This window comes from Lampris incognitus, chromosome 3 (assembly GCF_029633865.1).
Source record: "Lampris incognitus isolate fLamInc1 chromosome 3, fLamInc1.hap2, whole genome shotgun sequence".
In the NCBI taxonomy this organism is placed as follows: Eukaryota; Metazoa; Chordata; class Actinopteri; order Lampriformes; family Lampridae; genus Lampris; species Lampris incognitus.
In genome coordinates, this window is record NC_079213.1 from 113,639,921 (window position 1) to 113,666,584 (window position 26,664).

At 49.0% G+C, this 26,664-nt stretch overlaps 1 protein-coding gene across 1 annotated transcript in view; it reads left to right on the plus strand.

Moving 5' to 3' along the window:
- The window catches only part of rnf13 (ring finger protein 13), a 100,583-nt gene that overhangs the window by 27,420 nt on the left and 46,499 nt on the right, over window positions 1–26,664 (plus strand). Inside the window, exon 4 of the mRNA XM_056276484.1 lies at window positions 1,633–1,758. Within this exon, the coding sequence (XP_056132459.1) occupies window positions 1,633–1,758 (126 nt within the window). The remainder of the gene's footprint in view (window positions 1–1,632; window positions 1,759–26,664) is intronic.

The window sequence follows — 26,664 nt, forward strand, 5'->3', positions numbered from 1 at the left end:
ATCACCACTCTTCTTTTTGGTGCACTCACACTCTCCACCACTTCATCCAACTTACTTAAGAATTCTTCTTTCTTCCATCTCACACCTAACTTGCGGGGCATATGCGCTGATAACATTCATCAACACATCTTCGATTTCCAGCTTCGTACTCATCACTCTGTCCGACACTCTCTTCACCTCCAGCACACTCTTGACATACTCTTCCTTCAGAATGACCCCTACCCCATTTCTCCTCCTATCCGCACCATGGTAGAAGAGTTTGAACCCACCTCTGATACTCCTGGCCTTACTCCCCTTCCACCTGGTCTCTTGCTACCTTTCTTCTTTCCATCATATCAGCCAGCTCTGTCCCCTTTACCAGTCATAGTGCCAACATTCAAAGTTCCGACTCTCACCTCCACACTCCTACCCTTCCTCCTCTCTCGCTGCCTCTGGACACGCCTTCCCCCCTCTCCTTCGCCCAACAGTAGCATAGTTTCCACCGGCACCCTGCTGGCCAACAGTACTGTTAGCTATCGTTGGTAACCCAGGCTTCGACCGATCCAATAGGAAATCTGATTTATGATCTGCATATTTGATATGGCAAAGGTTTTATGCTGGATGACCTTCCTGACGCGCCCCCCCCCCCATTTATCTGGGCTTGGGATTGGCACTAAGAATTCACTTGCTTGTGCATTCTCAGTAGCTAGGTTTTTAGTATGATTTCCTATCAGTTATTTTCTCACTGTCAGTATCTTTTTTATGTATTATGTAGAAATAATGCAATTATAACCTTTATTCATGTCACTGTTATTTCAGTCTTGAGTGTGTGCCAGTCGTCTAACTAAGATGGAAGGAATCTCGTTTGTGTCTGTCTGTCCTGTGATTTTTTTCGACAACTGTTCATACAATTGACTTCTCACTTGGTGTGGGTATTGCTGAGGGCCCAAGGAAGTTCAGTGTCATGTGAAGTTGTTCAGGTGAGCAGTTCTCTAATTAGATTTGGCTGGGGTGTCCGGGTGGCGTAGCAGTCTATTCCGTTGTCTACCAACACGGGGGTCGCCGGTTCGAATCCCTGTGTTACCTCCGGCTTGGTCGGGCGTCCCTACAGACACAATTGGCCGTGTCTGCGGGTGGGAAGCCAGATGTGAGTATGTGTCCTGGTCGCTGCACTAGCGCCTCCTCTGGTCAGTTGGGGCGCCTGTTTCGGGGAGGGGGGACTGGGGGGAATAGCGGGATCCTCCCACGCGATAAGTCCCCCTGGTGAAACTCCTCCTTACTGTCAGGTGAAAAGAAGCGGCTGGCGACTCCACGCGTGCTGGAGGCTTGGCAGAGGGGGTGGAGCAGCGACCGGGGCGCCTCAGAAGACCGGGGTAATTGGCCAAGTGCAATTGGGGAAAATCTAAAAGAAAAAAAATTAGATTTGGCTAACGTTAGCATGCTATACATCTATGCCAAACGTATGATACAGACGTGACGACATCACACACGTGATGATGTCGCGGGTATAAATACTGCAACTCGGCTGTCCCAACACTCCGACTGCCAATGTCCACAGCAGGTTGAAGTTGACAGAGGACGGGCGCTGCGCTGGTATCATCAACAAGGTGATAGATTAGTATGTCACGTCTGATGTTACTGTCGTCTCTACAGGGCTTCCTGATTGGTGCACGGCCCGAGAATGCGTGCCAGCCCATTGAGCCGCCTCCTCCGTCAAACAACCTGACAGGTGCCTTCATCGTCCTCATCAAGCGCTTTGACTGCAACTTTGACATCAAGGTAGGTTTCACTGCACATCACCGTAGCAACAGGTGGGGTCGGTTCAGTGGGGCCGGACTTCAGCTGTCCACTACAAAGAAACAAAGCTCCCCGTGCAAGCACAACCCTCCTCCTTCTTTAGTTCTTTGCCTGCTGATGAGGTGTGTGTAGGTTTTTGTGTTGTCTGAAAAGTTGTATTTGCCCTAATAAGTCCCTAGAGTGGGAGAGGAGGGTGTGTAGGGCTGATCAGTCGAACCCGAAGACCACAGTGGGCAACACAAAGGAGAGGGGTGTGTGTGTGTGTGTGTGTGTTTGGGGAAAACACCTGTAATATATGAGAGGCTTACGGGGAGGGGGAAGAGAAATGCAGCCTCTCCGTGTGTGGGTCTGGCTCTTGTGCACCCTCTCTCGCTCTCTCTCTCTCTCTCTCTCTCTCTCTCTCTCCCCCCTCTCTGTCGCTCCCCCCCTCTCGTTCTCTCCCCCCCTGCTCCAGTCTTATAGCCTTATAAGGACTCACTACAGCACACACAGAGGCAAAAACCTAGTGACACAAGCGCATACAGATACACAAGATATGCAAACACACACACACACACACACACACACACACACACTCCAGATACACAACAGACATACACACACGTATACTACAGACTCGCAGTCCAGTCTCTCTGATATGTTCAGATTGGCCATTTCAGCCTGTCTGTCAACCCTCCTCATAGGAAATGACATTATACATTTTTTCCTGGTTGCCATTCTGGAGAAACATGTGTTGTCTATCCTGTAAAAGGGCTTTAAGCCCAACTTGGGCGGCACGGTGGTGCAGTGGTTAGCGCTGTGGCCTCACAGCAAGAAGGTCCTGGGTTCGAACCCCGGGGTAGTCCAATATTGGGTGTCATCCCAGGTCGTCCTCTGTGTGTAGTTTGCATGTTCTCCCCGTGTCTGCGGTGGGTTTTCTCCGGGTGCTCCGGTTTCCCCCACCATCAAAAAGACATGCATGTTAGGGTTAATACTCCTGTCTGTGCCCCTGAGCAAGGCATGGCAAGACCAACTGGAGTTGGTCCCCAGGTGCGGCGCGGCGGCTGCCCACTGCTCCTAGCTACACAGCTAGGATGGCTTACATGCAGAGGAATATCCCTACGGGGATCAATAGAGTATCTCAAAAAACAACAACTGGGTCGTCTGACTGGATCCGGTGATGACCAGGACACCGCAGGAAGTCCGCGTCAGAACCGAGATGGAGTGTCTTGTCCTCAGATCAGAAAACCCTAAAAGCAAGCAAACCTGTCTGTCAGTATGTAAGCTGTTCCTCTGCTGCAGCAGATGTGTATTCAGAGTGAGTTACGCAGATTTAGGGGGAGGAAGACGCTGTCGAGAGGGCAGTCGATGGTCATACAGCGAATACGAAATTCACCTTCGGCTGGAAGTGGGAATCAGACAAGGTGACGGCCAGGCAGACGTGGTGAGACTTGTTTTAAACCAGCATAGTAAAGCGAAGTGATCATCCCCGCTTGAAAAGATCCTCAATATCTGATAGATGGGAGACAGAGACAACATCTAAATGCTCTGTATTAACAGCAGAAACCGTGATCGATGGTAATAAGTTGTGAGTTTTATATTTCAGCTCTCGTTTGCTCGGCTCTTTTAGTTGTTGACCTCTTTTCATGCAGAAAAACTCATCGTGACCAACATTTTTACATTTTTTTGCTGATGACATTAACCTTGAAGGCAGTGGTGGGGTGTCAGTGGGGTGTCCTGTTTTTAGCAGGACGATGCTAAAAAAATAGGTCATATTCACCCTGCACACACACACACACAGTCTCATGCTATGCACAGGTATGTGGTAATCTTTGTTTCGCTGATTGTCATGCATTGCAAAGTGGGCTTAATTCATCCAGATTGGCTGGTTGGTTGAAACAGGAGTGTGCATGCTCACACACTTCTTTCTCCTGCACAGATGAAGGGGACAGATGAGTTTACTGGTTCTCTTTACTGGTTCTCTGACTGGACTGAGTACAGTTAGTCATCACACAACAGGTTGATTAAATGTGACCTGCTGGGGCGGATGAATACAAGCTGTGTCTCAGCTGTCTACATCCGCAGCGTTTTAAGTCATCAGATGTGTATCTTTTTTTTCTTTCTTTCTTTTTTTTTTTTTGGATTTGTCCCCCTTTTTCTCCCCACCTGGCTCTCTGAGCTGTCCCGGTTGCTGCCCCACCCCCTCTACCGATCCGGGGAGGGCTGCAGACTACCACATGCCTCCTCCGATACATGTGGAGTCTCCAGCCGCTTCTTTTCACCTGACAGGGAGGAGTTTCACCAGGGGGACGTAGCGCGTGGGAGGATCACGCCATTCCCCCCAGTTCCCCTCCCCCCCGAACAGGTGCCCCGACCGACCAGAGGAGGCGCTAGTGCAGTGACCAGGACACATACCCACATCCAGCTTCCCACCTGCAGACATGGCCAATTGTGTCTGTAAGGACGCCCAACCAAGCTGGAGGCAACACGGGGATTCGTACCGGCGATCCCCGTGTTGGTAGGAATAGACCGCTACGCCACCCGGATGCTCATCAAATGTTTGTCTTGACATGAAGGCTGTCTTTACGTTCTTAGATAAATACAGTTGATATAAAAAGTCTACACAGCCCAGCTGAAGTGGCAGGTTTCTGTGATTTACAGAAATGAAACCCAGATAGATCGTGTCAGAACTTCACTTTTTCTTTTTTTTTAAATTGAAACTTATGAAAATAAAGTGAAAATCAATCAGAAACATGTTAGGGGGGGAAAAAGGAAAATACAAAACTTACAATAACCTGGTTGCATAAGTGTGCACACCCTTTTCTAGTTGGGGATGTGGCTGTGTTCAGAAAGAACCAGTCACATACATTACATTACATTACATTACAGTCATTTAGCCGACGCTTTTATCCAAAGCGACTTACAATAAGTGCATCATTTAACGTAGGAAATCAGGAGAACTACAAACCCCAATTCCAGTGAAGTTGGGACGTTGTGTAAAACGTAAATAAAAACAGAATCCAATGATTTGCAAATCCTTTTCCACCTATATTCAATTGAATACACTACAAAGACAAGATATTTAATGTTCAAACTGATGAACTTTATTGTTTTTTTGCAAATATTCACTTATGTTGAATTTGATGCCTGCAACACGTTCATCAGACCACAGCACACTTGTCCACTTTGCATCAGTCCATCTCAGATGAGCTCGGCCCAGAGAAGCCGGCGGCGTTTCTGGGTGGTGTTGGTATCTGGCTTTGGCTTTGCATGGTAGAGTTTTAACTTGCACTTGTAGATGTAGCGACGAACTGTGTTAACTGACGATGGTTTTCCCAAGTGTTCCTGAGCCCACGTGGTAATATCCTTTACAGAAGGATGTCGGTTTTTAATGCAGTGCTGTCTGAGGGGTCGAAGGTCACGGGCATTCAATGTTGGTTTTGGGCCTTGACGCTTACGTGCAGAGATTTCTCGGGATTCTCTGAATCTTGTGATGATATTATGGACTGTAGATGATGAAATCCCTAAATTCCTTGCAGTTGTACGTTGAGAAACGTTGTTCTTAAACTGTCGGACTATTTGCTCACGCAGTTGTTCACAAAGTGGTGAACCTCGCCCCGTCCTTGCTTGTGAACGACTGAGCCTTTTGGGGATGCTCCTTTTCTACCCAATCATGACACTCCCCTGTTTCCTGCTCACCTGTGGAATGTTCCCAACAGGTGGTTTTTGAGCATTCCTCAACTTTCCCAGTCTTTTGTTGCCCCTGTCCCAGCTTCTTTAGAATGTGTTGCAGGCATCAAATTTAAAATGAGTAAATATTTGCAAAAAACAATAAAGTTCATCAGTTTGAACTTTAAATATCTTGTCTTTGTAGTGTATTCAATTGAATATAGGTCGAAAAGGATTTGCAAATCATTGTATTCTGTTTTTAGTCATGTTTTACACAACGTCCCAACTTCATTGGGTTTGTACTAGTCATCAGAGGTCATAAGTGCATCTTCTCTCTAAACAAGCATCTAAGCGCAAAACCAGTGCTAAAGTAAAAGCGCAAGAATGAGATTTTTTTTTTAAAATGAGTGAATACAATAAGTACTAAGAACAAGTAACAGGGTACCAGTAGTTCTTGAAGAGGTGAGTTTTCAACCTGCACCGAATTATGGGCAGCGACTCTGCTGTCCTGACATCAGTGGGGAGTTCATTCCACCACTGTGGGACCAGGACAGAACAGAGCCGGGACCGGGTCGATCAGCAGCAGGGGCCTCTGAGCGACGGGGCAACCAGGCGTCCCGAGGCAGCAGAGCCAAGTGGTGGGGCGGGGGTGTAGGGCTTGACCATGGCCTGGAGATAGGAAGAAGCTGTTCCTTTCACTGCCCTGTAGGCTAGCACCAGAGTCTTAAACTGGATGCGAGCAGCTACTGGGAGCCAGTGTAGGGACATGAGAAGGGGAGTTGTGTGGGAGAACTTAGGGTGGTTGAACACCAGACGAGCTGCAGCTTTCTGAACAAGCTCCAGAGGTCTGATGGCCGACACCGGGGCGCCAGCAAGGAGGGAGTTGCCGTAGTCCAGCTGGGAGATGACCAGAGCCTGGATGGGCACCTATGCCATCTCTCATATCAAACTCATATCAACTCATATCAAATAGTAGTTAGTATACACCTGCCTTCATGGTGAACATACAGGTCTGTAGTGTTGTCTTTTCTGGGGTGGTGTGTTCTTGTGTTAAGACAGAGAGAGCCAGAGCACAGGAATTTCATTGTATTCTAAGTACACAATGATAATAAATTTGTACTTGAACTTGAATTAAAGTGACTGTGATTAACCCCAAATAAAGTTCAGCTGTTCCTGTAGGATTTTCCTGACATTCTCTTAGTTGCATCCAACTGCAAAAGCCATGGTCCACAAAAAGTTTACAAAACACGAACAGGACGTTGAAATGACGTTTGAAAATGGCGGCGCGTGTAGCTGCAGCGACCTCAACTGGACCAAACAACTCAGTGTTTTTGTTGTCTAATGTGTCTGACACTGCGAGAAAGAACGTCAACCCTACTGGGAAACAAAGTTACAACCGTAAAGAACTTTCAGACACTGGAAATAGGATCACACACGGTCAGATACCAGCTTATTTGGACGATCTGTGTTTTCCCGGCTTGCTATGCAACCCAGGCCCCATCGCTACGGGATATCCCCCTGCGGCTACCCGCTTGAGAAAGCGCCGGAGGCAGTGCGAGAGGATCCGGAAGCGCAGCGTGTGTGCAGAGGCATCCCTGGTAGGCTAAAGGCTAACCCCTCCAGACCAGCTGTCCCGTTTATTTTATTTGCAAACGTATGCTCTCTGGAAAATAAACTGGACTGCAAATGGCTTCAGTGAACATTCCAGTGTGAAACTAAGAACTGTTGTATTTTTGTCTTCACTGAAACCTGGTTTCACCACAACATTCCTGACACAGCCATACAGCTAGAGGGCATGCTAGCAAGCATGACTAGCGTGGTATTGAGCCGACAGAGCATCATCTTTGTCAGGTAAAAGCTGTGGTCATGGCTTTTGTGTTTACATTAACAAGGAATGGTGTGCAAACGCTGTGACGGTGTCCAAACACTGCTCTCCACTCGTGGAGTTCACAGTTTCCAAGTGCCGGCCATACTATCTGCTGAGAGAATCCACTGTTGTTGTTATTGTGGCCGTGTACTTGTCCCCGAGCGCTAATGCCTGAGAGACACTGCGCGAACTACACAACGGCATCAGCAAACAACAAACCGCTTACCCCGATGGATTTTTCATTGTTGCTAGGGATTTCAATCATGCAAACCTAAAGACTGTGTTTCCTAAATTCCATCAACATGTAAACTTTGCCACCAGGGAAAACAACAAACTGGACCTCATTTACATTAGTGAGAACAATGCATACAGAGCATTCCCCCGCCCTCACCTTGGAAACTCAGACCACATCTCTGTTATGCTAATTCCAGCATACAGGCCACATCTGAAACTTGCCAAACCGGTTCAGCGACAGATCAGGGTCTGGCCAGAGTGGTCTATCTCAGCTCTTCAGGACTATTTTGAGAGCACTGACTGGGGCATTTTTAAAGTGGCAGCCTCTTCTGCTTCTGGTGAACACATTGAGATGGAGGAATACACACTGACAGTGACAGCCTACATGAATAAGTGTATAGACGACGTCACAGTCACCAAAACCATCTCTCCCTGGGCCAACCAGAAGCCCTGCCTGACAGCAGAAGTCCGGGTGGTGCTGAGGACCCGGAATGCTGTATTCAGATCCAGTGATAAGGCAGCCCTCAAGACAGCAAGGGCCAAGATCTCATTTGACGATATGCACACAGAATCAACAGCCACTTACTTCAATCAATCAATCAAGTTGCATTTTATATAGCACTTTTCTAGCTGCAACAGCCACTCAAAGCGCTTTATATTTCTGGTCAAATCTGAATTTCAGACACCTGTTATCATAGAACACAAGCCGTTTTCTGTACAATCGCTACCTATTTCGTATGCTTCACTGATAGCAGAGATGCACGGCACTTGTGGAAGGGCATCCAGGCCCACACTGGCTACAAGCCAGTGAGGGCCTGGACCCCCACCCTCCCAGATCCACTGAATCACTTCTACACATGATATGAGAGACTGAACCACATGCCTGTGGTGAAGACTGCATCCCTGATGGATGACCAGAGTCTGAAGGTGACCACAGATGACGTGAGAAAGACCCTCCCCAGAGTCAACCCACACAAAGCTGCTGGTCCAGACAGAATCCCAGGCCGAGCCATCAGGGACTGTGCTGAGCAGCTGGCCGATGTCCTTGCTGACTTCTTCAACATCTCGCTGTCCCAGGCAGTCATCCCCACGTGTTTCAAGTCTACCACCATCATACCAGTGCCAAAGAAGTCCCCTGTGTCCTGCCACAATGACTACCGCCCCATTGCACTGACTCCCATCATCATGAAGTGCTTTGAGAAGCTGATCATGAAGCAGATCAAGTCCAGCCTCCCCTCCACACTGGACCGTCTCCAGTTTGCATAGCACGCTAACCACTCCACAGAAGATGCCATAACCTCTGCCCTTCATCCAGCCGTATTCCACCTAACTATGTGAGGATGTTGTTCATTGACTTGAGCTCAGCTTTTAACAAAATCATGCCACAACACCTGATTGGAAAGCTGAGCCAGCTGGGCCTTAACAGCTCCTTCTGCAACTGGGTGCTGGACTTCCGCACGGGGAGGCCACAGTCGGTGCAAATTGGCAAAATCACCTCCAGGACCATCACACTGAGCACCGGCGCTCGACAGGGCTGTGTGCTCAGTCCGCTCTTGTTCACCCTGCTGACTCACGACTGCACAGCATCATCCACCTCCAACCTCATTAATGATACCACAGCGGTAGGTCTCATTAAGAAACAACAACGATGAATCATACGGAGTGTAGGTGGATTAACTGGCGACGAGGTGCAAAAACAGCAATCTCTCCGTAAATATAGAGAAAACTAAGGTTATTGTTGGCTTTAGAAAGACCAGCGCGCACCACTGACCATCAATGGTATGGACGTGGAGAGAGTCAGCAGTGCTAAGTTCCTGGGAGTTCACATCACAGAGGACCTCTCCTGGTCCTCGCATGTCACTATGCTCTCTAAGAAAGCCTACCAGCATCTTCACTTCCTGCGGCATCTGAAGAAGGCGAGTCTCCTCCACCCATCCTCATTACATTCTACAGAGGCACCATAGAGAGCATCCTGACCAGCTGTATCACTGTCTGGCATGGGAACTGCAAGGCCTCCAACAACAAATCCCTACAGCAGATAGTGAAGACAGCTGGAAAGAGCATAGGAACTGCTCTCCCATCCACCCAGGCCATCTATGTTGCACAGTGCACCCGGAAGGTTCTCAGCATCGTGAAGGACCCCACCCACCCTTCCCACATCCACTTCACCCTCCTACCCTCTGGCAGGAGGTACCGGAGCATCCGTACTGCCTCCACCAGAATATGCAACAGTTTCATTCCTCAGGCTGTGAGGTTCCTCAATAGCCTGAACACGTAGACCTTCCACAAAATGACTTTTTGACCTTCTTACTCACTGTCTGTGTCAGGTGTGCTTGTGATTTTAGCTCTGTGAAGTAATTTTTGTTTTTAATGCATTTTTTGTTTTTAATATCTCATTCCCCTGTATGTATGAGACATGCATATGAGGCAGTGACAAATAAAAGCAGTCTAAGTCTCAGGATCTCATTGTTGAAAGATATCTATCAGTAGAGGGGAAAGAATTTCCAAGGCATGAGATATACCATGGACCATGGAACACAGTGAAGACAATAATCATCAAGTGGAGAAAATATGGCACAACAGTGGCATTACTGAGAACAGGACGTCCCTCCAAAATTGATGAGAAGACAAGGAGAAAACTGGGCAGGAAGGCTGCCAAGAGGCCTACGGCAATATTAGAGGAGCTGCTGGAATTTCTGTCAAGTACTGGCTGCTCCCTACATGTGAAAACAATCTCCCATATTCTTCATCATATGTCTGGGCTATGAGGTAAAGTGGCAAGATGGAAGCCTTTTCACCTGAAAAACACACCCAAGCCGAGCTAAATTTTGCAAAAAGATGCATCCAGTCTCCCAAAACCATGTGGGAAAATATGTTTTGGTCTGATGAGACCAAGGTTGAACCTTTTGGCCATAATTCCAAAAGGTATGTTTGGTGCTAAACAACACAGCACATCCTCAAGAGAACACCATATGCACGGTGAAGCATGGTGGTGGCAGCGTCATGCTTTGGGGCTATTTTTCTTTAGCTGGGACCGGGGCTTTAGTCAAGGTGGAGGGAATAACGAATAGCTCCAAATACCAGCTGATTATGGTGCAAACCTTCAGGCGTCTGTTAGTAAGATGAAGAAGAATTTCCCTTCCAGCATGACAACAACCCAAAGCACACACCCAAATCAACAAAGGAATGGCTTCACCAAAAGCAGATAAACATCTGGAATGGCCCAGACCTGAATCCAACTGAAACTCTGCGGGGGTGACCTGAGGAGGGCTGTGCACAAGACATGCCCTTGCAATTTGACGGATCTACGTTTTTGCAAGGAAGAGTGAGACAATAGTTCCAAGTCAAGATGTGCCAAGCTGATCGACTGAGTGCTGTAATAAAATAAAAACGTGCTACAACAAAGTATTAGTTTAGAGCTGTGCACACTTACGCAGCCAGGTTATTGTAAGTTTTTTATTTTTTTTCCCTCTAAGACGTTTTTGTTTTTCACTTGAATGCTATAGGATGCAATTTCGTATTTAAGGTGGAAAAAGTTCTGGCATGATTTATCTTTTACGTCACAAAAACCTGCCATTTTAACAGAGGTGTGTAGACTCTTTACACCCACTGTGTGTGGCTTACAAAGCTATCTCGTTTTGGCTGGATCTTAAGTTAGCATCATATGTATTCTTTTTTTCTTTAAATTTCCCCCTCTTTCTCCCTAGTTGTACTTGGCCAATTACCCCCCCCCCGTCCCGGTCTCTGCTCCACCCCCTCTGCTGCTCCGGGGAGGCTGCAGACTACCACATGCCTCCTCCCATACATGTGGAGTCACCAGCCGCCTCTTTTCACCTGACAGTGAGGAGTTTCACCAGGGGGATGTAGCACGTGGGAGGATCACGCTATTCCCTCCAGTTCCCCCTCCCCCCTGAACAGGTGCCCCGACCGACCAGAGGAGTCGCTAGTGCAGCGATCAGGACACATACCCACATCCGGCTTCCCACCCGCAGACACGGCCAATTGTGTCTGTAGGGACGCCGGACCGAGCCGGAGGTAACACGGGGATTCGAACCGCCGATCCCTGTGTTGGTATGCAACAGAATAGACCGCTACGCTACCCGGACGCCTCATCATATGTGTTCTTGATCGATAATGCGATGCGATGGTTAGATTTCTTAAAAAAAAAACAAAAATCAAGATGGTGTAAACTACTCATAAGACATGTTAGCCCCTAGCTAACGGGTCTGACCCTTTAGCCGAGCGGTTAGTGACGTCGCCTTGTGGCACAGTACACCCGTATCGAATCCCGATCAAGAAAATAACCGGTTATTTTCTTGCCCGGTGCGGGATTCGATACGGGGTGAGAAAATAACCGGTTACAATGGTGACCATGGCAACGCGCCAAGGGCTTTTTAAAGGTAATGTCGACGTTTGTTGACAGCGCTGCAAGGACGGACCCGTGGGTGGTAAAATGGGTAAAGAAGAGGCTGGTGAAAGCTGAGTGGTGCTGATCATGGGTGACGTAATAGCTGTCTAACCAGAGAGTCTCGTCGGTATTATATTCCAGTTAAAATACTTCCCACGACGCCGCCGTCCGTGTGGACACTAGGCGGCGAGGCGGCTGACTGGGCATCAAGACTGGTCCGTCAGCGTCTGGTCTGGAATCCGTTTTACGGACTAGGGGGCGCTGTCGCGTGATTTTGCGTCGCATGGTAACGCTGATCTCAGAGCAGCCAGATGACTGTGGTAAATTAGTCAGCGTTATGCAGAGAACAGCTGAGGGAGGATGGGGGCGGAGCTACACCGTACAGGGGAAGGGCTCGTAACCATACCTCGAGTCTCTCTCACTGAAGTCTCGCGATACCAGACGGCCCGAGCTCTTCGCCTGCCAATGTCTGGGGACTTGAAACGCAACATAGTTGCTGCAATGGCAACAAGAACGGCTGCTAACCATGGATGTATTATAGTAGAACCGGATACGCCGCCGCCGCTCAGCCTTGCAGCCAATTTTTCCCCAGTGGTCACTCCCGGTATTGCAGCGGGGAAAAAACCCCCTGCGGCCCAGAAAGGAAGGTGCTGGTCATATAGCCGTGCTTGTCGGCACAGGGCAGGAAGGTGCTGGTCATATAGCCGTGCTTGTCGGCACAGGGCAGGAAGGTGCTGGTCATATAGCCGTGCTTGCCGGCACAGAAAGGAAGGTGCTGGTCATATAGCCGTGCTTGTCGGCACAGAAAGGAAGGTGCTGGTCATATAACCCGTGCTTGTCGGCACAGACAGGAAGGTGCTGGTCATATAGCCCCTGCTTGTCAGCACAGAAAGGAAGGTGCTGGTCATATAGCCCGTGCTTGTCGGCGCAGGGCAGGAAGGTGCTGGTCATATAGCCTGTCCTGTCAGTTATGGAGGAGTTGGTCCCGTTTTTGAGTTTTCTTCGGTGACCGCAGCTTAGCCATCTTATAACGTGTGTCGCTTGTACAACAGTGTTGACAAGCACATGGCTTTGGCACATCGCCACCCTGATATGAAGGGCCGGCTGAAGACTTTGGACTGGTTCTGCGATGCAGGTTTCTAATAGTTTCAGCCCACTTGTAGCAGTGAAAGCTGGGAGACTGTACTCAGTCTCTAGTTAAGCGAAGCGTTTATGGAGACCGACTTTTGACTCTATTCTCACTCACACTCACACCCACACACACACACCCACACACACACACACACACACCCACACACACACACACACACACACACTCCCCCTCTCAGCTGGCCTGTGCTCCTTCAACAAGCTCTAGAGAAACAAAGGCTCGGAAGACGGGGGGGGAGGGTCAGAGGGGAGGGGCACGTTGCCAACAGGCAGGGGGAGTTAGGCGTAAATGAGAATGGATTGTTTTAATGGATTCACGTTCGTAACAGAGCAATAAAACAGCCACTCGCCCACTTGAGAGACGGACAGACAGAGAGACAGACAGAGAGACACAGAGAGAGAGAGAGAGAGAGAGAGAGAGAGAGAGAGAGAGAGAGACATGCATGAGAAAGGGAAGGCTTAATGCCGGGTGAGTTTGAGGTGGGGAGGGTGATGAGATCAAGTGAAGGGTTGTTAATGGGCACTTAGTGTGTGTGTGTGTGTGTGTGTGAGAGTGAGCAAGGAAGGCATACCAGCACAACTGCCCCTTTTGGAACAACATTCTCTGGGGGGGGGGGGGTGGAGAGAGAGAGAGAGAGAGAGAGAGAGAGAGAGAGAGAGAGAGAGAGAGAGAGAGAGAGAGAGAGAGAGAGAGAGAGAGAGAGAGAATGGAGAAAGAGTGTGTGTGTGTGTGTGTGAGAGAGAGAGAGTAAGACTTCCTGCTCACTGGAGCTCTTTGAGGTAGGGTGGGGTGGGGGTTATGGGTTACCCCATTGACCCCAGCTATGTGTGTGTGTGTGTGTGTGTGTGTGTGTGTGGGAGGGGTTATGGGGTGCAGGGACAGGAAACCCAACACCCCCTCTCCTCCCAACTCCAATCTCTCCATCATGCCCCAGACTGCCTGTGCCAGAGAACCCCCCCTCTTATAAACACACACACACACACACACACACCCACACACACACAGACCCACACACACACACACACTCTTCCTGCTTCCCCTTTCATTTCCTCATTCCTCTGGATATGAGTATGACAGGGAAAGAAGGTAAGAGAGCAGGAGGGGAAGAAAGAGAGCGTAACAGCTGGAGGGTTGATGACCCCCCCCCCATGCCACACCCTGAGCACACAGACCCACACAGGCACACACAGACCCACACAGACCCACACAGACACACACACTAAAGTTCACATACATGTAGGAACATATACGATGCTGCACAGTGGGTTCACATACACACATCAGCATAAGTACCTGGTTATGTGAGACATGCCGAGATCTGCCCAGTCCTGTGGCTCGTTAAGACCCGAGCCAGGCTGTCCTGACTCCTTTCTTTTATTCTATCACTCGCTTTCCTTCAGTTCATTTTATCTGTCAGTTTTCTCTTCTCCTTCTTCTTCCTTTTTTTTGGGGATTTTCTCCCCCCCCCCCCTTTCTCCCCAGTTGTATGCAGCCAATTACCCCACTCTTCCGAGCCGTCCCGGTCTCTGCTCCCCCCCCCTCTGCTGATCCAGGGAAGGGCTGCAGACTACCACATGCCTCCTCCCATACACGTGGAGTCGCCAGCCGCTTCTTTCCAGGGGGACATAACGCATGGGAGGATCATGCTGTTCCCCCCAGTCCCCCCCCCGACCGACCAGAGGAGGCGCTAGTGCAACAACCAAGACACATACCCACGTCCAGCTTCCCACCCGCAGACACAGCCAATTGTGTCTGTAGGGACGCCTGACCAAGCTGGAGGCAACACGGGGATTTGAACCGGTGATCCCCATGTCAGTAGGCAACGGAATAGACCACTGCGCTACCCAGATGCCCCTTCTCTTCTTCTTCTGATGCTGTTCTTTACTTGTTTACCTTGAGATGAGACATTCTTTGTAACTGGCATATCATGTCTTCTCATAATTGGGCTGTTACTATGTCAGTGACTTTTTCATAAAAAGATGCATTTAAATCTGAGGAAGTGGTAGAAACTGGATCATGGGTGTCCCGATGTAAAGCTGTTTTCTGCCAGGTCGACATTTTATTGAAACTAATCTGATAATTCTTCGATAGATTCTTTGACTGCCTGACAAGAGCCTGATTGGTTTGTCGCTAGCGGAGTGCAGTAGCAGTAAAAATGGCTTTATTTGAAACATGAAACCGTCATAAACTTAACATAGAGCGTTATAATATTTATAATCCATTATCATCATTACATGTCAAGGTGATCTGAACAGTAAACAATTGAACAACACATCATTTTAACTTTCATCTCTAAGGGGAAGCACGGAGGTTCCAGTGGTTAGCACTGTTGCCTCACAGCAAGAAGGTCCTGGGTTCGAACCCCAGGCCGTCCCGGGTCCTTCCTGTGTGGAGTTTGCATGTTCTCCCCGTGTCTGCGTGGGTTTCTTCCGGGTGCTCCGGTTTCCTCCCACCATCAAAAAGACTTATGTTAAGGTTAATACTCCTGTCTGTGCCCCTGAGCAAAGCAATGGAAAGAAGAAGGTTGATGCTAGACCCAACGGGGTGTAGGCACGGAAGTAGACATGATTGGTTGTTGCATCAGCCAATAGACAGCGCGGAACCTCGAAGCGCACTGACTGCCAGACCGACAGACAGAGCAATAGTGGTGGCGAATTATGTTAACGTTAGTTAGCTAGTTTAGTTTAGGAACAGCGGGAAACAGTAGATTGACGTTCGACGCAGCTCGGGCCTTCGGACCTCACGCGCGTTCACTCGTCCAGGGCCCCGCTCCTTAGATGCAGCTCGGGCCTTCGGCCCTCGCACCTTTACTAACCAACTCTATGTCAACGTGGATTGTAACAAACACACAGCTAAATAACTATAAAGCTAGCGTTAAACAACGCTAGCTAGCAACATAATCCGTGACTTCATATGTAGTTGAAGGACCCCGAGTCAATGTTTCAGTCAGTCAGTGTGCTTCAAGGTTCCAACCTGTCTGTTGGCCGATGCAACAGCCAATCACGGCTACTTCCGTGGATCTAGCGTCAACCAAAGAAGAACTGGAGTTGGTCCCCCGGTGCTGCAGCTGCCCACTGCTCCTATACAGTAGGATGGTTACATGCAGAGAACACTTTCACTGTAACCACACAAGTGTACAATAACAAAAATAAAGTGGCTTTTCTTTCTTAATAACTTTTCTCTCCATCTGCCATGATCGGGCAGTGACAGCTGGAAGTATTAGAAGAGCCCCAGATAGGTGAATCAGTTGATGTGGACTCAAGGTTTAGTGGGAGAAACGTTTCATCTCTCATGTAAGTGACTTATTCAGTCTCAGTTGACTGCGGGTATCCCAACCCTTATAAACAATACAGTTGCATAACGACCAAAACCAGCAGTAGGTTTCATATGCAATTTGTGACCATTACCTAGAGTTACAATAGCCACGTAACTCTAATGGTCACAGCAGTTTGCATATGAAACAGATCCACGGTTTCTGTCATTATACCACTGTATTGTTTATAAGGGCGTGGATACCTGCAGTCACTTGAGACTGACAAAGTCACTTGGATAAGTGATGAAACGTTTCTCCCACTAAACTTTGTGTCCAGATGAACTGATTCAACTTTCTGTGATTTCCTTACCTGGATTGTTGAGGATGCATGAAGAAATTTGATAATTCTACTTTTGCCATACCATATGTGAGATCCGCTGTCTTTACAGGTTACATTTGTTCCTCTCCAGTGAGTGATTTGCCATCAGCTTGTCAATCAGCAGTTCTTGGTGGAAAAAAATGAACCTGTCTACTTTTGGACAGCATGGTTTGATGTGGTAAAACCTTTTTTAAGGTTCTACCACATCAACTCTCATCTGGTTTCTCTCTCGAGTGTCTTAATCTGGTGGCTATGCTTGTAACTGACCATAAAGCTGTTGTTTTTAAAGCTCCACTACCGCTCTCTATTCCTAGTCACTATCCTAAAACATGCTCTCGCATTCTCAGCACAGGTTCTACAGTTAAATTCTGTGATGCTTTTAATTCATCGTCCTTTAATCCTTCTATATTCCGCCTCAATCCAGACGCACTGTTAAGTTCATTCAGTGATCAGTGCCTATCCATCCTTGACCAAATTGCACCATTTAAAAGTAGGAAACAAAAATCAAATAACCTTCCCTGGCTGAATGATCACCTTCATGCCCTTAGAAGAATCTAGAAGATCTGAATGTCAATGAAAAGTCAACAAGTCCAAAAAAGCACATAACCTTAAAAACCAAATGTTAATTTACCAGAAGGCAGTTAAGGATGCGATATCAGCTTACTTCTCTGAATTGAAATCTAGAAATAATCTCCTTGAAGACAGACTGACACACACACACGCACACACACGCACACACACACACACACACACACACACACACACACACACACACCCACACACACACACACACACACACACACACACACAGGAAGCAGTGTGTTGCAGCAGTGTTATCAGTGGCCCCTCCCTGACTGTCAATCAGCTGTTATCTAATCAGCTGTCTGGACTTTGACTTGGGTGGGTGTTACATTAAGGGTGGAGTAAGGAGGTAATGAGAGAGGGACGGAATCAGAGAAGGAGCAGGGGAGGTTGGATTGGAGGAGAAATAGAAAAGAGGAGAGTGGTGTCTGAAAGGGGACATGAAAAAAAAGGAGTATAAGGGATGTGTAGAAAGACATGCCAACAAGACAAGTTTCTCTAACGGTGTCCCCCAAGAAGACACACACACACACACACACACACACACACACACACACACACACACACACACACACACACACACACATACACACACAGTAGTGGTGTAGCAGTAGTGAGTGTAGCTGTCGGTGTTCTCTGACAACACAGTAGTGTTTGGGATCTCAGTAAGTGGAGGAGGCGTTTGTGTGTGTGTGTATGTGTGTGTGTGTGTGTGTGTGTGTGTGTGTGTGTGTTTGTTCATCTTCATGAACTTCCAGGTGTAGATGCACCCGGACACACTGGAGGTGTGAGCTTCTGCTCATGTTCACACTGCAAGGTCAGGAATCAGGAACACTTTGTCATTTCTTTTCCTCCAGCCCACTGCAGTGCAACACAAAGACAACAACACACATCCACACACTACAAGAACATACATACTAACTAACACATATATCCATACTAACACATAGATCTAAACTAAACAACAACAACAACAACAAAATCACTGTCCAGGAGAGCGAACACCAGCCAGGATGATTGTCAGAACTGCCGGTGTGCGCGGGCTAGCAGTTAGCTTAGCCTGCCCCGCTTCCATGTCCTGTCAGACCGCCCTCGGTGCTTCCTACTCGGGCGCAGCTCCAGGCAGGGCCGTGGTCCCTGGGCCCACCAGACGCAGCAGACCAAGCTCCCTCAGCCGATCCAGCAGCAGCTCTCCCAGCCAGACACCTTCGATACACCTCCCCGCACTCCACACGATGACACCTCCCCGCACTCCACACGATGACACCTCCCCTCACTCCACACGATGACACCTCCCCGCACTCCACACGATGACACCTCCCCTCACTCCACACGATGACACCTCCCCGCACTCCACACGATGACACCTCCCCTCACTCCACACGATGACACCTCCCCGCACTCCACACGATGACACCTCCCCTCACTCCACACGATGACACCTCCCCGCACTCCACACGATGACACCTCCCCTCACTCCACACGATGACACCTCCCCGCACTCCACACGAGGACACCTCCCCTCACTCCACACGATGACACCTCCCCGCACTCCACACGATGACACCTCCCCTCACTCCACACGATGACACCTCCCCTCACTCCACACGATGAAACCTCCCCGCACTCCACACGATGACACCTCCCCTCACTCCACACGATGACACCTCCCCGCACTCCACACGATGACACCTCCCCGCAGTCCACACGATGACACCTCCCCGCACTCCACACGATGACACCTCCCCTCACTCCACACGATGACACCTCCCCGCACTCCACACGATGACACCTCCCCTCACTCCACACGATGACACCTCCCCGCACTCCACACGATGACACCTCCCCGCACTCCACACGATGACACCTCCCCTCACTCCACACGATGACACCTCCCCGCACTCCACACGATGACACCTCCCCTCACTCCACACGATGACACCTCCCCGCACTCCACACGATGACACCTCCCCGCACTCCACACGATGACACCTCCCCGCACTCCACACGATGACACCTCTCCGCACTCCACACGATGACACCTCCCCGGAATCCACACGACGACACCAAAAGCATCCCAGTCAACACCTGGCGAGGCCGCCGCTAGACTGCTCTCGGTGTTATCGGAACTGTCGGTGTGCATGGGCTAGCAGTTAGCTTAGCCTGCCCCACTTCCATGTCCTGTCAGACCCCCCTTGGTGTTTCCCCTCAGTCGCAGCTCCAGGACTACCACATGCCTCCTCCGATACATGTGGAGTCGCCAGCCGCTTCTTTTCACCTGACAGTGAGGAGTTTCGCCAGGGGGATGTAGTGCGTGGGAGGATCACACCATTGCCCCCGGTTCCCCCCCCCCCCCAAACAGGTGCCCTGGCCAACCAGAGGAAGTGACCAGGACACATACCCACATCCGGCCCCCCCCCCAGACACAACCAACTGTGTCTGTAGGGACACCCGACCAAGCCGAGGTAACACGGGGATTCGAACCGATGATCCCCGTGTTGGAAGGCAACAGAATAGACTGCCACACTACCCGGAGAGGATGCAGCTCCATTCTTCATAGGCTGCAGCTCGCTGGTTTGGTTGCTGTTAGCATACGAATGCGCGCCTGCGTCGCTATAATAATGTCCGAACACACAAATCTTACCTGATAACTTTCAAATAACGACGTGGATGATCGGTCCGAAAGAACAAATGGGATTCACCTCAATGGCGGCAGGTTATGTAAAAACAGAAATGTCTCCAAAACCAGACGTCTCCCCTGCGGAGAGGACACATTAATCGCAGTCATGCCACTGTTGTACAGGAAGCAGCTGTGATAATGGGTTTGAATGCAGTATGGATAAATTACATTGACAGGACGTGGAAGTGGGGCAGGCTAAGCTAACTGCTAGCCCGTGCAGACCGGCAGTTCTGACAGTCATCCTGGCTGGCGTTCGTTCTCCTGGACAGTGATTGGTTTTTTTAAGTTGGATATAGTATGTGTTAGCTTGGATATGTGTGTTCTTGTAGTTTTTGGATATGTGTTGTTGTCTTTGTGTTGCACTGCTGTGGGCTGGGGGAAACGACAAATAACGTGTTCCTGATTCCTGATAGAATTCACATAGTGCAAAGCGTAAACAGGGAATGTGTGTGTGTTTAAACTGGATTCCTGTGTGTGTGTGTGTGTGTGTGTGTGTGTGTGTGTGTGTGTGTGTGTGTGTGTGTGTGTGTGTGTGTGTGCGTGTGTGTGCGTGTGCGTGCGCAGTGGCACATGAAGGGTTAAGCAGAGTACAAGTGAGCCACATGTCTCCAGGTGGCACCGTTTACACAGCTCCAGTCATCTGTGACCAATGGGAGTCAGATGTCACACACACATGCCTGTGCGCACAAACACACACATGTATACATGCAAGCACACACACACACACACACACACACACACTGTCTCTCTCTCACACACACCCAGACAGACAGATAAAGCAGCAGACATGCCTGCACTCTGCAGTGAGCTGAGCGGTGCTGGGCTTCTCTGTACCTACGACACACCTGTGGGCCGTCCACGGGTGTGTCGTAGGTACAGGTACACCTACATCTCCCATCTTGTAGCCACACTGTTCACATGACACCGTGCCTTTCCTCCATCCAGATGTTGAGCGAGGGTTTTCGTCGGCAATCTTCCTTTGTGGAGTACGATGTCATCAAAAATGTTCACCACTGAAATGAAGCGGACCTGGCGAGGCTTGTTGGCGTTGAAAGCATTTGAAATGTCCATTTCCACCAGTCTTTATTAAGCTTTCTGCAATGTAGGCTTGAGCTGAGAGAGTCGGCATGTCTGTAAACACTTGTGTTTAATTAAAAGCAAGACCGCCTGCTTCCTCACGTGAGAGAGAGACAGAGAGCGAGAGAGAGCAAGTGAGAGTGAGAGAAATGAGAGAGCACTTGAGAGAGAGAAACAAGAGAGCACGTGAGAGAGAGACAGAGAGAGCTAGAGAGCAACAGAGAGAGAGCAAGAAAAAGCGAGCAAGCAAGACGAGAGAGAGCAAGAACGAGCAAGAGAGAGAGAGAGACAGGGAGGTAAGAGAGCGAGACAGAGAGCAAGAGAGAGACGAGAGAGCGAGACAGAGACAGCGAGAGAGAGAGACAGGGAGGTAAGGGAGCGAGACAGAGAGAGACAGAGAGGTAAGACAGAGCAAGAGAGAGACAGACAGCGAGAGAGAGAGACAGGGAGGTAAGGGAGCGAGACAGAGAGAGACAGAGAGGTAAGACAGAGAGCAAGAGAGAGACAGACAGCGAGAGAGAGAGACAGGGAGGTAAGGGAGCGAGACAGAGAGAGACAGAGAGGTAAGACAGAGAGCAAGAGAGAGACGAGAGAGCGAGACAGAGACAGCAAGAGAGAGACGAGACAGGGAGGTAAGGGAGCGAGACAGAGAAAGACAGAGAGCAAGAGAGAGACAGACAGCGAGAGAGAGAGACAGGGAGGTAAGGGAGCGAGACAGAGAAAGACAGAGAGCAAGAGAGAGCTCTGCATCATGATCTGACCTGAATCTTTCATGACATGAATACATGGTATTCACATTGCTGGTCACTTCCCCCCTGTCATTTGGGATCTTAAAGCAGAAGACTTCCTTCCTGTTTAACCTTTCCCATTTCCTGTTTTTCTTCTCCGTTTAAAGGCCACTGCCTCAGAGATGCTGGTTCTGCGCTGCAGAGCATCATGGCAGAGCTGCAGCTCCTCTTCACAGGTCCCTTAAATGACTCCGAGAAATGTAATCGCTGTATTACACAAACTCAGGATCGTGGATTCCTACCGGCTCATGTATCCGTGAAGAAGACCGTAGCTGAGCGTTCCATCTGTTGAGTCTGCAGACAGGAAGTGATGTGCACTGAAGTGGTTCAGTCTTGCTAATAGGTACTTCGGTAATGAAACACATGGCGAGAGTTTGAGTGATGAAAAAGTTCACCTTTCTGGGTTTGAGCGTCTCACCACCAGCCCAACCAGTCGACCAACAGCAAGACAAATATGTAAACCCTGAAGCTGTTAGACGCCCGTCATGTTGCTCCTTCCTGCTGAGCAGAGATCACCGCGCCTCCTCATGACAAAACAAAGTTATCTGTTAGGTCAGACTAGAAGTTCTAATTAGTCATTAAACAAACATGGATTTCTTAACTTTTTTTGAAGGCCGGTAGCTGTTTCTGGTTTTTAGCAACTGCAACTGAACCGAACAAGCCACGCAGTCAGTCTGCCTGTAAGAGGAGCAGGAAGGAAGCAGAACCGGAGGGGAAATCCCTCCTCAGTACAAACAGTCATGGAAACCCCACATTAGAAAACGCCGAGCAATTATCCATCAGATTAATGGAGGAACTGTTTCAGTTTATAATATCATGAAACACCAACAGTACAATCAGTATTCATATGTACTTTACATAGAACACTGTTTAATACACACTGATCACGAAAATCAGTAACTGCTGTAATCAGCCCGAGATAATCAAAGTAGTAATTAAAGCACATTACCTCTTCACAGTTCAGTCAGAGTGCAGTAAACTAGTACTACCTAGAAACACATCCAGTTTCTCCAGACTGGTTGAGAGGCACCAGCATGAATTTGGCTTTTTACACCACCTTCTCAAGGCCACCTTGTCAGGATCCGCTTTTGGTCTTTCAGGGTTGTCAGTCTGTCCTCTGAGTTCGGGGGTGTGATAGAGCAGTTCCTAGGGCCATAGTCTTTATAGAACTGTAGAAGTTGTTCATATCATTTTGTGGCCCAGTGGTTAGTGCTGTCACCTCACATTAAGAAGGTCCTGGGTTTGAACCCCGGGGTTGTCCAACCTTCGGGGGGGGGTCATCCTAGGCCGTCCTTTGTGTGGAGTTTGCATGTTCTCCCCGTGTCTGTGGTGGGTTTTCTCCGGGTGCTCCGGTTTCCCCCACCATCAAAAAAGACATGCTCCTGTCTGTGCCCCTGAGCAAGGCATGGCAAGATGAACAGGAGTTGGTCCCCGGGCGCTGCAGGGTGGCTGCCCACTGCTGCTAGCTACACAGCTAGGATGGCTTAAATGCGGAGGAAGAATTTCCCCACGGGGATCAATAAAGTACATCAAAATCAAATCAAATTTCTGTCATCATGTGATTGGATCTCGTGAGCTTTGTTTATCCACCATACATGTTGCAGAGTGTGCAAGGTTGTTTTTACCTCCTTACGTGCTGTTTGCCACTGCTGCCGAAAGATGGTGGATGCAGGGCAGTTGAGAGGAGCCCTGTGTGCCCTATGCGTGGTTTCCAGTAGGGATGTGATGGTGTCAAGAGTTCCCGTCGAACCAGTCCTGCTGTTTTTGGCTCTACAGCCTATAGAGTCGACTGCAGCTTGATGTAGCAGTGAGGTTAGGAAGGTCCATTTCTGATCCATGGAGTTGTCAGAACTCAGACTCTGGTGCCATCATGCCTACAGAGCGACAGAACTCATTCCTTACTGGGCTGACTTCAATTTAGCACAAGTCAGTTGCTTTCTTATGGGTTTCTTGAGATGCTGCAGGGGCGCACTTTGTTGTGGAGTTTGGTCATGATCAGGCGGTGATCCGTCCAGCATTCTGCACCTCTCCTGGCCCGGGTCAGCAAGACATCGCTAGTGTCAATACGTCTTGTTAGGATATAGTCAACCAGGTGCCAGTGTTTAGATCGTGGGTGCATGAAGGATGTTTTGTATTTGGTCTTCTGCTGAAACAGTGTGTTGGTAATGGTGAGGTCATGCTCTGCACAGTGTTAGCACCCTCAGACCATTTGTATTAACCTGACCAACCCCATGCCTACCCAGTCCTCCACTCCATATACCATTGGTCTTTCCTACCCTAGCATTAAAGAGGAAGAATGTTGTCCTTTTCTGGGATATGATGAAGGACCTCATCTAGCGACCCAGCTCTAGCATCCCAAACACACACACACAAACACACACACACTTCCCAGTTTCTTTGCATACAGCAGCCACAGCGAGCTGGTTTCTGCTTGTTCTATCTAGCACGTCGGTAAATGTGCCGTGTATTCAGAATCTTTCTGTTTCAACTAGTTTGTCGTCTGTTGTGATTTGTTGTTGTTGAGATTGCTGAAAAATGAGGGTCATCATTAAATAGAATCACTTGTTAATACCTCGTTAAGAGTTGAGCAGGTTCAGCTCGGTCCCTGTAGAGATGTGACGAGAATGAGGTAAATGTCCTCCCTGTGTGGAGTCGGTGGTGTTGAGGGAGCTGGTTTTGGTGTGACTCACGGGGATCAGAGTAATTAAATGACGCAATAGAAAGCGATGGCACCCTCTGTGTGTGTGTGTGTGTGTGTGTGTGTCTGTGTCTGTGTGTGTGTGTGTGTGTGTGTGTGTGTGTGTGTGTGTTGGGACATACGTTTTTGCTCCATGGATTTCTAGGTTTTTTAGGGTTCACATCTCATTGGGCTCTACCTCCTTCTCTCCTTTTCTCTTTCAGCCCCCTCCCATTCTCTTACCCTCTCTCTCTCTCTCGCTCTGTCTTTCTCTCTCTCTTTCTCTGTCTGTCTGTCTCTCTCTCTTTCTCTGTCTGTCTGTCTCTCTCTCCCTGTCTGTCTGTCTATCTGTCTGTCTCTCTCTCTCTCTCTCTCTGTCTCTGTCTGCAGTCTTAGGAATGCACTGAATGTCCTTATCTTTGCCAGTAAAAACACGGGGCGAGCCAGCAGCCGGGGTTAAATTCCTCTTTCCGAGCCCCGGCAGACCGATGCATGCTGGCATCTGGATGGTCTACAGCCAAAATAAGATTTTTATACAACCTCACTGAAACAAGAGCAAAACCTTTCCCAGTATGCCAGCTCCTCTTTACCACACGATCCCCCTTTAGACAAACTCCACATTCTACAGACAGAAAACCACCGGTGAGGTCTAAGTCCTGACGTCGGTTTCGAACGCGCTGAACTTATTTGTCCATCAGTCCCAGTGACTACTGCGTATCTGGACACGTCAGTCTTCTGGCTGGTGGAAAGGTCCTGATGGGGATCACTCACTGTGTCTGAAGGGTTATGTGGAAGTAGTGCAACACGCTGTACGTACAGCTGGCGTCGCACTGTAAGCACGTGACAGGAAGTGGGCGGAGCCAGCGTGCTGGGAAACAATCCTGCATCTGTTGCTGATTTGAATAGGGATCCAGTGTGCATATGAAGCTATCATAGCTGCTTCTATTCATAAAACGCCCATCATTTTATTGTGCCGTTATTTCCTAAAGACTGGCCGGGATTGTTGTCCTCGTTCAGTTACAGAGCCGATGAATGAGGGGACTCAGGGGTGGCAGGTGTTATTCGCTGACATCTCCCAGTAAAGATATGCAACAGGACATACCGACTACATCGTGATCCACGCTAGCTAGCTTGAATGGTCATTCAGTCGTCTGAATGTTTGCGAGATGAGCTTTTATGCAGCTTTATCTGCCATCACATCCACACCACACGTCCTTCTGCACATTCGCAGCAAAGACATGTCCCCGCAATTATTCACAATGCCCGTCACTCAACATTTTTTTTTGTGTGGCCTCCCCCCCCTTTTTTCTCCCCAGTTGTACTTGGCCAATAACCCCACTCTTCCGAGCCGTCCCGGTCACTGCCCCACCTCCTCTGCCGATCGACACCCCCCTCTGCCGATCCCACCCCCCTCTGCCGATCCCACTTCATCTGCCGATCTCCCCCTCTGCCGATCAACTTTTTTAACAACAGCTACCAAGTAAACGAACAAGATATGAATGAACTGTCCTGTCTTTTGAGGAGACCTTGATGCGTGATGACCAAATGCAGAAATATTTCTGAGTGCTCCAGCAAGCGGGTGAAAATGCAAAAAAAGAGACAAGGGAAACGCTGCTCGGGTCAAAAACTCTTAGCAGACTACAGTATTGTTTGCTTTAGTATATGAGTTTGCTTCGGTATTACTTCATTTTTAAGCCATTCAAGTAAATCCTTCGGCTACCACCAAGCGGTAAGCTGCTGAATACTGAAGCCATCATGCTGGTCAGCCATGTTTAAATGAAGTCTGGGTTTTAAAAACAAACCTTTCCTTGAAAATAAATACCCTTTTTTCCAATTGCAAAGATGTATGGATGCCGGCACGGTGGCCCAGTGGTTAGCACTGTTGCCTCACAGCAAGACGGCCCTGGGTTCAAACCCCAGGCTGTCCCGGGTCCTTTCAGTGTGGAGTTTGCATGTTCTCCCTGTGTCTGCATGGGTTTCCTCCCACCAACAAACAGACATGCATGTGGAGCCTCCTACAGACTGTGAGATTTTAGCAGTCCTGCAGGTTTACTGCAGGCCACACTGTGTGATGTGGCTCTAATAAACTTGGTACCACGATGTATGTAGACTGTACAATGACAACACTACTGATTCACAGGCTAC